The following is a 19,172-nucleotide window of genomic DNA, read 5'->3' as shown; positions in this document are numbered from 1 at the left end:
CACACTGACACTCATCCCTCTCCCACAGTCACCGCTGTCACACACTGACACTCATCTCTCTCCACAGTCACCGCTGTCACACACTGACGCTCATCCCTCTCCCACAGTCACCGCTGTCACACACTGACGCTCATCCCTCTCCCACAGTCACCACTGTCACACACTGACGCTCATCCCTCTCCCACAGTCACCGCTGTCACACACTGACGCTCATCCCTCTCCCACAGTCACCGCTGTCACACACTGACACTCATCCCTCTCCTACAGTCACCGCTGTCACACACTGACGCTCATCCCTCTCCCACAGTCACCTCTGTCACACACTGACGCTCATCCCTCTCCCACAGTCACCTCTGTCACACACTGACACTCATCCCTCTCCCACAGTCACCACTGTCACACACTGACGCTCATCCCTCTCCCACAGTCACCTCTGTCACACACTGACACTCATCCCTCTCCCACAGTCACCTCTGTCACACACTGACGCTCATCCCTCTCCCACAGTCACCGCTGTCACACACTGACACTCATCCCTCTCCCACAGTCACCTCTGTCACACACTGACACTCATCCCTCTCCCACAGTCACCGCTGTCACACACTGACACTCATCCCTCTCCCACAGTCACCTCTGTCACACACTGACGCTCATCCCTCTCCCACAGTCACCGCTGTCACACACTGACGCTCATCCCTCTCCCACAGTCACCGCTGTCACACACTGACACTCATCCCTCTCCCACAGTCACCTCTGTCACACACTGACGCTCATCCCTCTCCCACAGTCACCGCTGTCACACACTGACGCTCATCCCTCTCCCACAGTCACCGCTGTCACACACTGACGCTCATCTCTCTCTCACAGTCACCTCTGTCACACACTGACGCTCATCCCTCTCCCACAGTCACCGCTGTCACACACTGACACTCATCCCTCTCCCACAGTCACAGCTGTCACACACTGACGCTCATCTCTCTCTCACAGTCACCGCTGTCACACACTGACACTCATCCCTCTCCCACAGTCACCGCTGTCACACACTGACGCTCATCCCTCTCCCACAGTCACCGCTGTCACACACTGACACTCATCCCTCTCCCACAGTCACCTCTGTCACACACTGACACTCATCCCTCTCCCACAGTCACAGCTGTCACACACTGACGCTCATCCCTCTCCCACAGTCACCGCTGTCACACACTGACACTCATCCCTCTCCCACAGTCACCGCTGTCACACACTGACACTCATCCCTCTCCCACAGTCACCGCTGTCACACACTGACACTCATCCCTCTCCCACAGTCACCGCTGTCACACACTGACGCTCATCCCTCTCCCACAGTCACCTCTGTCACACACTGACACTCATCCCTCTCCCACAGTCACCGCTGTCACACACTGACACTCATCCCTCTCCCACAGTCACCTCTGTCACACACTGACACTCATCCCTCTCCCACAGTCACAGCTGTCACACACTGACGCTCATCCCTCTCCCACAGTCACCGCTGTCACACACTGACACTCATCCCTCTCCCACAGTCACCGCTGTCACACACTGACACTCATCCCTCTCCCACAGTCACCGCTGTCACACACTGACACTCATCCCTCTCCCACAGTCACCTCTGTCACACACTGACACTCATCCCTCTCCCACAGTCACAGCTGTCACACACTGACGCTCATCTCTCTCTCACAGTCACCGCTGTCACACACTGACACTCATCCCTCTCCCACAGTCACCGCTGTCACACACTGACGCTCATCCCTCTCCCACAGTCACCGCTGTCACACACTGACACTCATCCCTCTCCCACAGTCACCTCTGTCACACACTGACACTCATCCCTCTCCCACAGTCACAGCTGTCACACACTGACGCTCATCTCTCTCTCACAGTCACCGCTGTCACACACTGACACTCATCCCTCTCCCACAGTCACCGCTGTCACACACTGACGCTCATCCCTCTCCCACAGTCACCGCTGTCACACACTGACACTCATCCCTCTCCCACAGTCACCGCTGTCACACACTGACACTCATCCCTCTCCCACAGTCACCGCTGTCACACACTGACGCTCATCTCTCTCCCACAGTCACCGCTGTCACACACTGACACTCATCCCTCTCCCACAGTCACCGCTGTCACACACTGACACTCATCCCTCTCCCACAGTCACCGCTGTCACACACTGACACTCATCCCTCTCCCACAGTCACCGCTGTCACACACTGACGCTCATCTCTCTCCCACAGTCACCGCTGTCACACACTGACGCTCATCTCTCTCCCACAGTCACCGCTGTCACACACTGACACTCATCCCTCTCCCACAGTCACCTCTGTCACACACTGACACTCATCCCTCTCCCACAGTCACCACTGTCACACACTGACACTCATCCCTCTCCCACAGTCACCCCTGTCACACACTGACGCTCATCCCTCTCCCACAGTCACCTCTGTCACACACTGACGCTCATCTCTCTCCCACAGTCACCGCTGTCACACACTGACACTCATCCCTCTCCCACAGTCACCCCTGTCACACACTGACGCTCATCCCTCTCCCACAGTCACCGCTGTCACACACTGACACTCATCTCTCTCCCACAGTCACCGCTGTCACACACTGACACTCATCTCTCTCCCACAGTCACCTCTGTCACACACTGACGCTCATCTCTCTCCCACAGTCACCACTGTCACACACTGACACTCATCCCTCTCCCACAGTCACCTCTGTCACACACTGACACTCATCCCTCTCCCACAGTCACCACTGTCACACACTGACACTCATCCCTCTCCCACAGTCACCTCTGTCACACACTGACGCTCATCTCTCTCCCACAGTCACCACTGTCACACACTGACGCTCATCTCTCTCCCACAGTCACCGCTGTCACACACTGACACTCATCTCTCTCCCACAGTCACCGCTGTCACACACTGACGCTCATCTCTCTCCCACAGTCACCGCTGTCACACACTGACACTCATCTCTCTCCCACAGTCACCGCTGTCACACACTGACGCTCATCTCTCTCCCACAGTCACCTCTGTCACACACTGACGCTCATCCCTCTCCCACAGTCACCGCTGTCACACACTGACGCTCATCTCTCTCCCACAGTCACCGCTGTCACACACTGACACTCATCCCTCTCCCACAGTCACCGCTGTCACACACTGACACTCATCCCTCTCCCACAGTCACCTCTGTCACACACTGACGCTCATCTCTCTCCCACAGTCACCGCTGTCACACACTGACACTCATCTCTCTCCCACAGTCACCTCTGTCACACACTGACGCTCATCTCTCTCCCACAGTCACCACTGTCACACACTGACACTCATCCCTCTCCCACAGTCACCGCTGTCACACACTGACGCTCATCTCTCTCCCACAGTCACCGCTGTCACACACTGACGCTCATCTCTCTCCCACAGTCACCGCTGTCACACACTGACGCTCATCTCTCTCCCACAGTCACCACTGTCACACACTGACACTCATCCCTCTCCCACAGTCACCGCTGTCACACACTGACGCTCATCTCTCTCCCACAGTCACCGCTGTCACACACTGACGCTCATCTCTCTCCCACAGTCACCACTGTCACACACTGACACTCATCCCTCTCCCACAGTCACCGCTGTCACACACTGACGCTCATCTCTCTCCCACAGTCACCGCTGTCACACACTGACGCTCATCCCTCTCCCACAGTCACCGCTGTCACACACTGACACTCATCCCTCTCCCACAGTCACCGCTGTCACACACTGACGCTCATCTCTCTCCCACAGTCACCGCTGTCACACACTGACACTCATCCCTCTCTCACCGCTGTCACACACTGACACTCATCCCTCTCCCACAGTCACCGCTGTCACACACTGACACTCATCCCTCTCCCACAGTCACCGCTGTCACACACTGACACTCATCCCTCTCCCACAGTCACCGCTGTCACACACTGACACTCATCCCTCTCTCACAGTCACCTCTGTCACACACTGACACTCATCCCTCTCCCACAGTCACCGCTGTCACACACTGACACTCATCTCTCTCCCACAGTCACCGCTGTCACACACTGACACTCATCCCTCTCCCACAGTCACCGCTGTCACACACTGACACTCATCCCTCTCCCACAGTCACCGCTGTCACACACTGACGCTCATCCCTCTCCCACAGTCACCGCTGTCACACACTGACACTCATCTCTCTCCCACAGTCACCGCTGTCACACACTGACACTCATCCCTCTCCCACAGTCACCGCTGTCACACACTGACACTCATCCCTCTCCCACAGTCACCGCTGTCACACACTGACACTCATCTCTCTCCCACAGTCACCGCTGTCACACACTGACGCTCATCCCTCTCCCACAGTCACCGCTGTCACACACTGACACTCATCCCTCTCCCACAGTCACCGCTGTCACACACTGACACTCATCCCTCTCCCACAGTCACCGCTGTCACACACTGACACTCATCCCTCTCCCGCTGTCACCGCTGTCACACACTGACGCTCATCCCTCTCTCACCGCTGTCACACACTGACACTCATCCCTCTCCCACAGTCACCGCTGTCACACACTGACGCTCATCCCTCTCTCACCGCTGTCACACACTGACGCTCATCCCTCTCTCACCGCTGTCACACACTGACACTCATCCCTCTCCCACAGTCACCGCTGTCACACACTGACACTCATCCCTCTCCCACAGTCACCGCTGTCACACACTGACACTCATCCCTCTCCCACAGTCACCGCTGTCACACACTGACACTCATCCCTCTCCCACAGTCACCGCTGTCACACACTGACGCTCATCTCTCTCCCACAGTCACCTCTGTCACACACTGACACTCATCCCTCTCCCACAGTCACCCACTGACACTCATCCCTCTCCCACAGTCACCTCTGTCACACACTGACACTCATCTCTCTCCCACAGTCACCTCTGTCACACACTGACGCTCATCCCTCTCCCACAGTCACCGCTGTCACACACTGACACTCATCCCTCTCCCACAGTCACCACTGACACTCATCCCTCTCCCACAGTCACCCCTGTCACACACTGACGCTCATCCCTCTCCCACAGTCACCTCTGTCACACACTGACACTCATCCCTCTCCCACAGTCACCACTGTCACACACTGACACTCATCCCTCTCCCACAGTCACCGCTGTCACACACTGACACTCATCCCTCTCCCACAGTCACCGCTGTCACACACTGACACTCATCTCTCTCCCACAGTCACTGCTGTCACACACTGACACTCATCCCTCTCCCACAGTCACCGCTGTCACACACTGACACTCATCTCTCTCCCACAGTCACCGCTGTCACACACTGACACTCATCTCTCTCCCACAGTCACCGCTGTCACACACTGACACTCATCCCTCTCTCACAGTCACCGCTGTCACACACTGACACTCATCCCTCTCCCAGTCACCGCTGTCACACACTGACACTCATCCCTCTCTCACAGTCACCGCTGTCACACACTGACACTCATCCCTCTCCCACAGTCACCGCTGTCACACACTGACACTCATCCCTCTCTCACAGTCACCTCTGTCACACACTGACACTCATCGCTCTCCCACAGTCACCGCTGTCACACACTGACACTCATCTCTCTCCCACAGTCACCTCTGTCACACACTGACACTCATCCCTCTCCCACAGTCACCGCTGTCACACACTGACACTCATCCCTCTCCCACAGTCACCGCTGTCACACACTGACGCTCATCTCTCTCCCACAGTCACCGCTGTCACACACTGACGCTCATCCCTCTCTCACCGCTGTCACACACTGACACTCATCCCTCTCCCACAGTCACCTCTGTCACACACTGACGCTCATCTCTCTCCCACAGTCACCGCTGTCACACACTGACGCTCATCTCTCTCCCACAGTCACCGCTGTCACACACTGACACTCATCCCTCTCCCACAGTCACCTCTGTCACACACTGACACTCATCCCTCTCCCACAGTCACCGCTGTCACACACTGACACTCATCCCTCTCCCACAGTCACCGCTGTCACACACTGACACTCATCTCTCTCCCACAGTCACCGCTGTCACACACTGACACTCATCCCTCTCCCACAGTCACCGCTGTCACACACTGACGCTCATCCCTCTCCCACAGTCACCGCTGTCAATCACTGACGCTCATCTCTCTCCCACAGTCACCGCTGTCACACACTGACGCTCATCTCTCTCCCACAGTCACCGCTGTCACACACTGACACTCATCCCTCTCCCACAGTCACCGCTGTCACACACTGACACTCATCTCTCTCCCACAGTCACCGCTGTCACACACTGACGCTCATCCCTCTCCCACAGTCACCTCTGTCACACACTGACACTCATCTCTCTCCCACAGTCACCACTGTCACACACTGACACTCATCCCTCTCCCACAGTCACCGCTGTCACACACTGACACTCATCTCTCTCCCACAGTCACCGCTGTCACACACTGACACTCATCTCTCTCCCACAGTCACCGCTGTCACACACTGACACTCATCCCTCTCTCACAGTCACCGCTGTCACACACTGACGCTCATCCCTCTCCCACAGTCACCGCTGTCACACACTGACACTCATCCCTCTCCCACAGTCACCTCTGTCACACACTGACACTCATCCCTCTCCCACAGTCACCGCTGTCACACACTGACACTCATCTCTCTCCCACAGTCACCGCTGTCACACACTGACGCTCATCCCTCTCCCACAGTCACCGCTGTCACACACTGACGTCATTCCTCTCCCACAGTCACCGCTGTCACACACTGACGCTCATCCCTCTCCCACAGTCACCGCTGTCACACACTGACACTCATCTCTCTCCCACAGTCACCTCTGTCACACACTGACGCTCATCCCTCTCCCACAGTCACCGCTGTCACACACTGACGCTCATCCCTCTCCCACAGTCACCGCTGTCACACACTGACGCTCATCCCTCTCCCACAGTCACCGCTGTCACACACTGACACTCATCTCTCTCCACAGTCACCGCTGTCACACACTGACACTCATCCCTCTCCCACAGTCACCGCTGTCACACACTGACGCTCATCCCTCTCCCACAGTCACCGCTGTCACACACTGACACTCATCCCTCTCCCACAGTCACCGCTGTCACACACTGACACTCATCTCTCTCCCACAGTCACCGCTGTCACACACTGACGCTCATCCCTCTCCCACAGTCACCGCTGTCACACACTGACGCTCATCCCTCTCCCACAGTCACCGCTGTCACACACTGACGCTCATCCCTCTCCCACAGTCACCGCTGTCACACACTGACGCTCATCCCTCTCCCAGAGTCACCGCTGTCACACACTGACGCTCATCTCTCTCTCACAGTCACCGCTGTCACACACTGACGCTCATCCCTCTCCCACAGTCACCGCTGTCACACACTGACGCTCATCCCTCTCCCACAGTCACCGCTGTCACACACTGACACTCATCTCTCTCTCACAGTCACAGCTGTCACACACTGACGCTCATCTTTCTCTCACAGTCACCTCTGTCACACACTGACGCTCATCCCTCTCCCACAGTCACCGCTGTCACACACTGACACTCATCCCTCTCCCACAGTCACAGCTGTCACACACTGACACTCATCTCTCTCCCACAGTCACCTCTGTCACACACTGACACTCATCCCTCTCCCACAGTCACCGCTGTCACACACTGACACTCATCCCTCTCCCACAGTCACCGCTGTCACACACTGACGCTCATCTCTCTCTCACAGTCACCGCTGTCACACACTGACACTCATCCCTCTCCCACAGTCACCGCTGTCACACACTGACACTCATCCCTCTCCCACAGTCACCGCTGTCACACACTGACGCTCATCCCTCTCCCACAGTCACCGCTGTCACACACTGACGCTCATCTCTCTCCCACAGTCACCGCTGTCACACACTGACACTCATCCCTCTCCCACAGTCACCGCTGTCACACACTGACACTCATCCCTCTCCCACAGTCACCGCTGTCACACACTGACGCTCCTCTCTCTCTCACAGTCACCGCTGTCACACACTGACACTCATCCCTCTCCCACAGTCACCGCTGTCACACACTGACGCTCATCCCTCTCCCACAGTCACCGCTGTCACACACTGACGCTCATCTCTCTCCCACAGTCACCTCTGTCACACACTGACGCTCATCTCTCTCCCACAGTCACCGCTGTCACACACTGACACTCATCCCTCTCCCACAGTCACCGCTGTCACACACTGACACTCATCTCTCTCCCACAGTCACCGCTGTCACACACTGACACTCATCCCTCTCCCACAGTCACCGCCGTCACACACTGACGCTCATCCCTCTCCCACAGTCACCGCTGTCACACACTGACGCTCATCTCTCTCCCACAGTCACCGCTGTCACACACTGACGCTCATCCCTCTCCCACAGTCACCGCTGTCACACACTGACACTCATCCCTCTCCCACAGTCACCGCTGTCACACACTGACGCTCATCTCTCTCCCACAGTCACCGCTGTCACACACTGACACTCATCTCTCTCCCACAGTCACCGCTGTCACACACTGACGTCATTCCTCTCCCACAGTCACCGCTGTCACACACTGACGCTCATCCCTCTCCCACAGTCACCTCTGTCACACACTGACACTCATCCCTCTCCCACAGTCACCGCTGTCACACACTGACACTCATCCCTCTCCCACAGTCACCGCTGTCACACACTGACACTCATCCCTCTCCCACAGTCACCGCTGTCACACACTGACGCTCATCTCTCTCCCACAGTCACCGCTGTCACACACTGACACTCATCCCTCTCCCACAGTCACCTCTGTCACACACTGACACTCATCCCTCTCCCACAGTCACCTCTGTCACACACTGACACTCATCCCTCTCCCACAGTCACCGCTGTCACACACTGACGCTCATCTCTCTCCCACAGTCACCTCTGTCACACACTGACGCTCATCTCTCTCCCACAGTCACCGCTGTCACACACTGACACTCATCTCTCTCCCACAGTCACCGCTGTCACACACTGACACTCATCTCTCTCCCACAGTCACCGCTGTCACACACTGACACTCATCTCTCTCCCACAGTCACCGCTGTCACACACTGACACTCATCTCTCTCCCACAGTCACCACTGTCACACACTGACACTCATCCCTCTCCCACAGTCACCGCTGTCACACACTGACACTCATCCCTATCCCACAGTCACCGCTGTCACACACTGACGCTCATCCCTCTCCCACAGTCACCGCTGTCACACACTGACACTCATCTCTCTCCCACAGTCACCACTGTCACACACTGACACTCATCCCTCTCCCACAGTCACCGCTGTCACACACTGACGCTCATCCCTATCCCACAGTCACCGCTGTCACACACTGACGCTCATCCCTCTCCCACAGTCACCGCTGTCACACACTGACGCTCATCTCTCTCTCACAGTCACCGCTGTCACACACTGACACATCTCTCTCGCACAGTCACCGCTGTCACACACTGACACTCATCTCTCTCCCACAGTCACCGCTGTCACACACTGACACTCATCCCTCTCCCACAGTCACCGCTGTCACACACTGACGCTCATCCCTCTCCCACAGTCACCGCTGTCACACACTGACGCTCATCCCTCTCCCACAGTCACCGCTGTCACACACTGACGCTCATCTCTCTCCCACAGTCACCGCTGTCACACACTGACGCTCATCCCTCTCCCACAGTCACCGCTGTCACACACTGACGCTCATCCCTCTCCCACAGTCACCGCTGTCACACACTGACGCTCATCTCTCTCCCACAGTCACCGCTGTCACACACTGACGCTCATCTCTCTCCCACAGTCACCGCTGTCACACACTGACGCTCATCCCTCTCCCACAGTCACCGCTGTCACACACTGACGCTCATCTTTCTCCCACAGTCACCGCTGTCACACACTGACGCTCATCCCTCTCCCACAGTCACCGCTGTCACACACTGACACTCATCCCTCTCCCACAGTCACCGCTGTCACACACTGACGCTCATCCCTCTCCCACAGTCACCGCTGTCACACACTGACGCTCATCCCTCTCCCACAGTCACCGCTGTCACACACTGACACTCATCTCTCTCCCACAGTCACCGCTGTCACACACTGACACTCATCCCTCTCCCACAGTCACCTCTGTCACACACTGACACTCATCCCTCTCCCACAGTCACCTCTGTCACACACTGACACTCATCCCTCTCCCACAGTCACCGCTGTCACACACTGACGCTCATCTCTCTCCCACAGTCACCTCTGTCACACACTGACGCTCATCTCTCTCCCACAGTCACCGCTGTCACACACTGACACTCATCCCTCTCCCACAGTCACCGCTGTCACACACTGACACTCATCCCTCTCCCACAGTCACCGCTGTCACACACTGACACTCATCCCTCTCCCACAGTCACCGCTGTCACACACTGACACTCATCCCTCTCCCACAGTCACCGCTGTCACACACTGACACTCATCTCTCTCCCACAGTCACCTCTGTCACACACTGACGCTCATCTTTCTCCCACAGTCACCGCTGTCACACACTGACGCTCATCCCTCTCCCACAGTCACCGCTGTCACACACTGACACTCATCCCTCTCCCACAGTCACCGCTGTCACACACTGACGCTCATCCCTCTCCCACAGTCACCGCTGTCACACACTGACGCTCATCCCTCTCCCACAGTCACCGCTGTCACACACTGACACTCATCTCTCTCCCACAGTCACCGCTGTCACACACTGACACTCATCCCTCTCCCACAGTCACCTCTGTCACACACTGACACTCATCCCTCTCCCACAGTCACCTCTGTCACACACTGACACTCATCCCTCTCCCACAGTCACCGCTGTCACACACTGACGCTCATCTCTCTCCCACAGTCACCTCTGTCACACACTGACGCTCATCTCTCTCCCACAGTCACCGCTGTCACACACTGACACTCATCCCTCTCCCACAGTCACCGCTGTCACACACTGACACTCATCCCTCTCCCACAGTCACCGCTGTCACACACTGACACTCATCCCTCTCCCACAGTCACCGCTGTCACACACTGACACTCATCCCTCTCCCACAGTCACCGCTGTCACACACTGACACTCATCTCTCTCCCACAGTCACCTCTGTCACACACTGACACTCATCCCTCTCCCACAGTCACCGCTGTCACACACTGACACTCATCCCTCTCCCACAGTCACCGCTGTCACACACTGACACTCATCCCTCTCCCACAGTCACCGCTGTCACACACTGACACTCACCCCTCTCCCACAGTCACCCCTGTCACACACTGACACTCATCCCTCTCCCACAGTCACCCCTGTCACACACTGACACTCATCCCTCTCCCACAGTCACCGCTGTCACACACTGACACTCATCTCTCTCCCACAGTCACCGCTGTCACACACTGACACTCATCCCTCTCCCACAGTCACCGCTGTCACACACTGACACTCATCTCTCTCCCACAGTCACCTCTGTCACACACTGACACTCATCTCTCTCCCACAGTCACCGCTGTCACACACTGACACTCATCCCTCTCCCACAGTCACCGCTGTCACACACTGACGCTCATCCCTCTCCCACAGTCACCGCTGTCACACACTGACACTCATCCCTCTCCCACAGTCACCGCTGTCACACACTGACGCTCATCCCTCTCCCACAGTCACCGCTGTCACACACTGACGCTCATCCCTCTCCCACAGTCACCGCTGTCACACACTGACGCTCATCTCTCTCCCACAGTCACCGCTGTCACACACTGACGCTCATCTCTCTCCCACAGTCACCGCTGTCACACACTGACGCTCATCCCTCTCCCACAGTCACCGCTGTCACACACTGACGCTCATCTTTCTCCCACAGTCACCGCTGTCACACACTGACGCTCATCCCTCTCCCACAGTCACCGCTGTCACACACTGACACTCATCCCTCTCCCACAGTCACCGCTGTCACACACTGACGCTCATCCCTCTCCCACAGTCACCGCTGTCACACACTGACGCTCATCCCTCTCCCACAGTCACCGCTGTCACACACTGACACTCATCTCTCTCCCACAGTCACCGCTGTCACACACTGACACTCATCCCTCTCCCACAGTCACCTCTGTCACACACTGACACTCATCCCTCTCCCACAGTCACCTCTGTCACACACTGACACTCATCCCTCTCCCACAGTCACCGCTGTCACACACTGACGCTCATCTCTCTCCCACAGTCACCTCTGTCACACACTGACGCTCATCTCTCTCCCACAGTCACCGCTGTCACACACTGACGCTCATCCCTCTCCCACAGTCACCGCTGTCACACACTGACACTCATCCCTCTCCCACAGTCACCGCTGTCACACACTGACACTCATCCCTCTCCCACAGTCACCGCTGTCACACACTGACACTCATCCCTCTCCCACAGTCACCGCTGTCACACACTGACACTCATCTCTCTCCCACAGTCACCTCTGTCACACACTGACGCTCATCTTTCTCCCACAGTCACCGCTGTCACACACTGACGCTCATCCCTCTCCCACAGTCACCGCTGTCACACACTGACACTCATCCCTCTCCCACAGTCACCGCTGTCACACACTGACGCTCATCCCTCTCCCACAGTCACCGCTGTCACACACTGACGCTCATCCCTCTCCCACAGTCACCGCTGTCACACACTGACACTCATCTCTCTCCCACAGTCACCGCTGTCACACACTGACACTCATCCCTCTCCCACAGTCACCTCTGTCACACACTGACACTCATCCCTCTCCCACAGTCACCTCTGTCACACACTGACACTCATCCCTCTCCCACAGTCACCGCTGTCACACACTGACGCTCATCTCTCTCCCACAGTCACCTCTGTCACACACTGACGCTCATCTCTCTCCCACAGTCACCGCTGTCACACACTGACGCTCATCCCTCTCCCACAGTCACCGCTGTCACACACTGACACTCATCCCTCTCCCACAGTCACCGCTGTCACACACTGACACTCATCCCTCTCCCACAGTCACCGCTGTCACACACTGACACTCATCCCTCTCCCACAGTCACCGCTGTCACACACTGACGCTCATCCCTCTCCCACAGTCACCGCTGTCACACACTGACGCTCATCCCTCTCCCACAGTCACCGCTGTCACACACTGACACTCATCCCTCTCCCACAGTCACCTCTGTCACACACTGACGCTCATCCCTCTCCCACAGTCACCGCTGTCACACACTGACACTCATCTCTCTCCCACAGTCACCGCTGTCACACACTGACACTCATCCCTCTCCCACAGTCACCGCTGTCACACACTGACACTCATCCCTCTCCCACAGTCACCGCTGTCACACACTGACACTCATCTCTCTCCCACAGTCACCTCTGTCACACACTGACACTCATCCCTCTCCCACAGTCACCACTGTCACACACTGACACTCATCCCTCTCCCACAGTCACCGCTGTCACACACTGACACTCATCCCTCTCCCACAGTCACCGCTGTCACACACTGACACTCATCCCTCTCCCACAGTCACCTCTGTCACACACTGACACTCATCCCTCTCCCACAGTCACCGCTGTCACACACTGACGCTCATCTCTCTCCCACAGTCACCGCTGTCACACACTGACACTCATCTCTCTCCCACAGTCACCGCTGTCACACACTGACGCTCATCTCTCTCCCACAGTCACCGCTGTCACACACTGACACTCATCTCCTCTCCCACAGTCACCGCTGTCACACACTGACACTCATCTCTCTCCCACAGTCACCGCTGTCACACACTGACACTCATCCCTCTCCCACAGTCACCGCTGTCACACACTGACACTCATCTCTCTCCCACAGTCACCGCTGTCACACACTGACACTCATCCCTCTCCCACAGTCACCGCTGTCACACACTGACACTCATCTCTCTCCCCACAGTCACCGCTGTCACACACTGACACTCATCCTCTCCCACAGTCACCTCTGTCACACACTGACACTCATCTCTCTCCCACAGTCACCTCTGTCACACACTGACACTCATCTCTCTCCCACAGTCACCGCTGTCACACACTGACACTCATCTCTCTCCCACAGTCACCGCTGTCACACACTGACACTCATCTCTCTCCCACAGTCACCGCTGTCACACACTGACACTCATCCCTCTCCCACAGTCACCTCTGTCACACACTGACACTCATCTCTCTCCCACAGTCACGTCTGTCACACACTGACACTCACCCCTCTCCCACAGTCACCGCTGTCACACACTGACACTCATCCCTCTCTCACAGTCACCGCTGTCACACACTGACACTCATCTCTCTCCCACAGTCACCGCTGTCACACACTGACACTCACCCCTCTCCCACAGTCACCGCTGTCACACACTGACACTCATCTCTCTCCCACAGTCACCGCTGTCACACACTGACACTCATCCCTCTCCCACAGTCACCACTGTCACACACTGACGCTCATCCCTCTCCCACAGTCACCGCTGTCACACACTGACGCTCATCTCTCTCCCACAGTCACCGCTGTCACACACTGACGCTCATCCCTCTCCCACAGTCACCGCTGTCACACACTGACACTCATCCCTCTCCTACAGTCACCGCTGTCACACACTGACACTCATCTCTCTCCCACAGTCACCGCTGTCACACACTGACACTCATCCCTCTCCCACAGTCACCGCTGTCACACACTGACGCTCATCCCTCTCCCACAGTCACCTCTGTCACACACTGACGCTCATCCCTCTCCCACAGTCACCGCTGTCACACACTGACACTCATCTCTCTCCCACAGTCACCGCTGTCACACACTGACACTCATCCCTCTCCCACAGTCACCGCTGTCACACACTGACACTCATCCCTCTCCCACAGTCACCGCTGTCACACACTGACACTCATCCCTCTCCCACAGTCACCGCTGTCACACACTGACGCTCATCTCTCTCCCACAGTCACCGCTGTCACACACTGACACTCATCCCTCTCCCACAGTCACCGCTGTCACACACTGACGCTCATCTCTCTCCCACAGTCACCGCTGTCACACACTGACACTCATCTCTCTCCCACAGTCACCGCTGTCACACACTGACACTCATCCCTCTCCCACAGTCACCGCTGTCACACACTGACGCTCATCCCTCTCCCACAGTCACCGCTGTCACACACTGACGCTCATCTCTCTCCCACAGTCACCGCTGTCACACACTGACACTCATCCCTCTCCCACAGTCACCGCTGTCACACACTGACGCTCATCTCTCTCCCACAGTCACCTCTGTCACACACTGACGCTCATCCCTCTCCCACAGTCACCGCTGTCACACACTGACACTCATCCCTCTCCCACAGTCACCGCTGTCACACACTGACACTCATCCCTCTCCCACAGTCACCTCTGTCACACACTGACGCTCATCCCTCTCCCACAGTCACCGCTGTCACACACTGACGCTCATCCCTCTCCCACAGTCACCGCTGTCACACACTGACGCTCATCTCTCTCCCACAGTCACCGCTGTCACACACTGACACTCATCCCTCTCCCACAGTCACCGCTGTCACACACTGACACTCATCTCTCTCCCACAGTCACCTCTGTCACACACTGACGCTCATCCCTCTCCCACAGTCACCGCTGTCACACACTGACACTCATCTCTCTCCCACAGTCACCGCTGTCACACACTGACGCTCACTCACGGTCCTCACTGAATGAACTGGGAACCCATCCCCCAAATGTCAGGATGATATATAGAAAGAGAAGCAGGAGACATTCACTCACCTCTCGGAACGCAATCTCAAAGGTTTTGCTGTCGCGGGGGGCGCAGCTCAGTGTGATAGGCCACCAGTGTGATGTCATTGCCCTGTATGTGGATACAAAGAAATCCTGTTATTTCTCCGGCAGAGCCAGCGCTATTGCGCCATTAGCTGGCTGTGTACTGTATAACTGCAGACACTATGCCCTTAGGTGTTCTACGTCACATACTGACACCAGGGTTCCCCTCTGTCGGATGTAAATGGACTGGGAGGCTGCGGACACATTGGGAAAGGTGGGGTGTAATCCCAGTTCTGCAGCCACTTTGGGTCTCCTAGCAACCCAGAAAATCACAGATAAACCTAGACTAGAGTTAAATCTATTTATCCCGTCAGATTGGCTGCAGATAGGAACCCATACTATAACGTCAGACCAAGCAGCAGAAACCACAGAAAATCATCGGCTTAACCGCGTCCCCTACCGTGATCTGCACATCGGCGTCCGGTAGCGTGGATCCCCGTATACCAGCGGTGTAGCTCAGTGTGTAGCGAAGGGTGCCCCCATACGATGTGACCTGAAATAAGATCATTCACATTCACATACACATAATGCAGGATCCTTACTCACGAGAGGCGCTACTAATCACATGCAGCAGTTTAGGCTATTTATAGAACTACAAGTACCAGGAGAGCCAGATGCTACCTCTGACAGTGCTCGGAATATGGACGTACTGTGAAAACATCTCAAACGTTTACTCTGGCTCCTGAATGATAACAGTGTTGCTGCTATGCTACCATGGGCCAGTGGGGGGCGCTGTCTCTCACATGTACAGAAAGCACTAGATGAAACATTGTAGGCACACAGCAGATGGGGTATAATTATGGGGCTAGGAGGACACATTCCTGTCTGGATGTATTGCGGCACAGTGGAAGGAAAGGAACAGACCGCCGTATGATATGGGAGATGACTTCTACAAGCTCCTGAGAATGAACATAAGACGGGAAGTATAGGGGTAACCAGTTTCTTGCAGCGTTTTACCTTGTCCCCCAGGTAAACCTTAGGCAAGGACCAGTAGAAAACACCTTCAGGGAACAGAGAGAAGCCCTTGTAGACCAGAGAGTACTAGAAAAGAACAGGAGCGTGATAAAAGTAGCAGAGCCCGAGCGGGAGGAACTGCAGCGCAATCCACAACCCCAACGCAAACAAAGTGAGGAATTATCCGACCGACCCCTATAATGTATCCGACACTACAGAACCTCAGCGCTAGGTCCCATGCAGAAACTACAGCACACACTGCACTGCAAGTACCTTCTCAGATCCTCTCAGTCCTGGAGTCCGAGAGAAGAGGACGTTGGAGAAGTCATGGCCTGATGACCGCGGGGAGTCTCCACTGAGGGCCTTCAAGCATTAAAGTTGAGGAATACACGGATACTAAAGTTATGCCATCCAATGACAAGACACGGGAATAACACATGTTCTGCACATTGGTCCGTTAGTAATCACCGCAACCCAGAAACAGGACGTCCATTAATGACAACACAAGCGCCCGGACCTCTTTCTGAGAGGCCTTAATAATCTCATGCATGGTATGAGACAGGGCAGGAAATAAAAGGTACACACAGATCACGTTACGCGATAGCGGGAATGCTGGACATACCTCGTGTGCAGATCTCCCAGATGAGTGTCCAGGGACACCTGATGGTGGAAGACGTGAACGCGGGCTTTTGCCCTAGACTTTGCACTATTCTTTGCACGATGACGGCGCACAGGAGAAGAGGGTGGCCCTGGAGCTCCAACTAAGGAAGACGGAGGAAGAGCAGAGGCTCCCAATGAACTATTGTTACCAATGGGAGGGGGAGAAGTCTGGGGTTGCTGTGCGAGGCCAGCGGAAAAGCCGGAGAGAAGGTTCCAAATATCACTATCAATCTTTTCCTGCTCATTATCCATCTGAAGTTGGGTTCAGAGAAATGGAAAAAAAAGAAAGAAATACAAACAAAGAAAGGCAAGAAGAAATGGGATGAGAAGAAAGACATATGGGTGTGTGTAATAAAAGGGAAGAGAAAGAGGAATGGTGACAATGGTGAAAGAAGTATTAGAAGTAATGTAAGTCAAGCAAAAAGAGCAGGGGGGGGGAGAGACAGAGGAAAGAAGATAAAAAGAGGGGGGAGGGAGGGGTGAGGAAGAGGGGGGAGGGAGGGGTGAGGGGTGAGGGAGGGGTGAGGGGTGAGGGAGGGGTGAGGGGTGAGGGGTGAGGGAGGGGAGGGAGGGGGGGGAGAGGGAGGGGGGGGAGAGGGAGGGGGGGGAGAGGGAGGGGGGGGGAGAGGGAGGGGGGGGGAGAGGGAGGGGAGGGAGGGGAGGGAGGGGGGGGGAGAGGGAGGGGAGGGAGGGGGGGGGGAGGGGAGGGGTGAGGGAGGGGGAGGGAGGGGAGGGGTGAGGGAGGGGGGAGGGAGGGGAGGGGTGAGGGAGGGGGGAGGGAGGGGAGGGGGGAGGGAGGAGGGAGGGGAGGGGTGAGGGAGGAGGGAGGGGAGGGGTGAGGGAGGAGGGAGGGGAGGGGGAGGGGGAGAAGGAAGGGGGAGAGGGAGGGGGAGAAGGAGAGGGAGGGGGAGAAGGAGAGGGGAGGGGGAGAAGGAGGGGGAGGGGGAGAAGGAGGGGGAGGGGGAGAGGGAGGGGGAGGGGGAGAGGGAGGGGGAGGGGAGAGGGGAGAGGGGAGAGGGGAGAGGGGAGAGGGGAGAGGGGAGAGGGGAGAGGGGGGAGGGGGGAGGGGGGGAGAGGGGAGAGGGGAGAGGGGAGAGGGGGGAGAGGGGAGAGGGGAGAGGGGAGAGAGAGGGGAGAGGGGAGAGGGGAGAGGGGAGAGGGGAGAGAGAGGGGAGAGGGGAGAGGGGAGAGGGGAGAGGGGAGAGGGGAGAGGGGAGAGAGAGGGGAGAGGGGAGAGGGGAGAGAGAGGGGAGAGGGGAGAGGGGAGAGAGAGGGGAGAGAGAGGGGAGAGGGGAGAGGGGAGAGGGGAGAGGGAGAGGGGAGAGGGGAGAGGGGAGAGGGGAGAGGGAGGGGAGAGGGGAGAGGGGAGAGGGAGGGGAGAGGGGAGAGGGAGGGGAGAGGGGAAAGAGGAGAGGGAGGGGTGAGGGGAGAGGGGAGAGGGAGGGGAGAGGGGAGAGGGAGGGGAGAGGGGAGAGGGAGGGGGAGAGGGGAGAGGGGAG

General features: G+C 56.9%; 1 protein-coding gene across 1 annotated transcript in view; it reads right to left on the bottom strand.

Moving 5' to 3' along the window:
• The window catches only part of HSPG2 (heparan sulfate proteoglycan 2), a 310,894-nt gene that overhangs the window by 115,721 nt on the left and 176,001 nt on the right, over nt 1-19,172 (bottom strand). The window contains 3 exon segments of the mRNA XM_063942047.1: nt 16,006-16,038; nt 16,040-16,087; nt 16,460-16,552. Coding sequence (XP_063798117.1) covers nt 16,006-16,038; nt 16,040-16,087; nt 16,460-16,552 — 174 coding nt within the window.

Source organism: Pseudophryne corroboree, chromosome 10, assembly GCF_028390025.1.
Source record: "Pseudophryne corroboree isolate aPseCor3 chromosome 10, aPseCor3.hap2, whole genome shotgun sequence".
Lineage (NCBI taxonomy): Eukaryota > Metazoa > Chordata > Amphibia > Anura > Myobatrachidae > Pseudophryne > Pseudophryne corroboree.
This window is presented reverse-complemented; position numbering and strand designations above follow the sequence as displayed.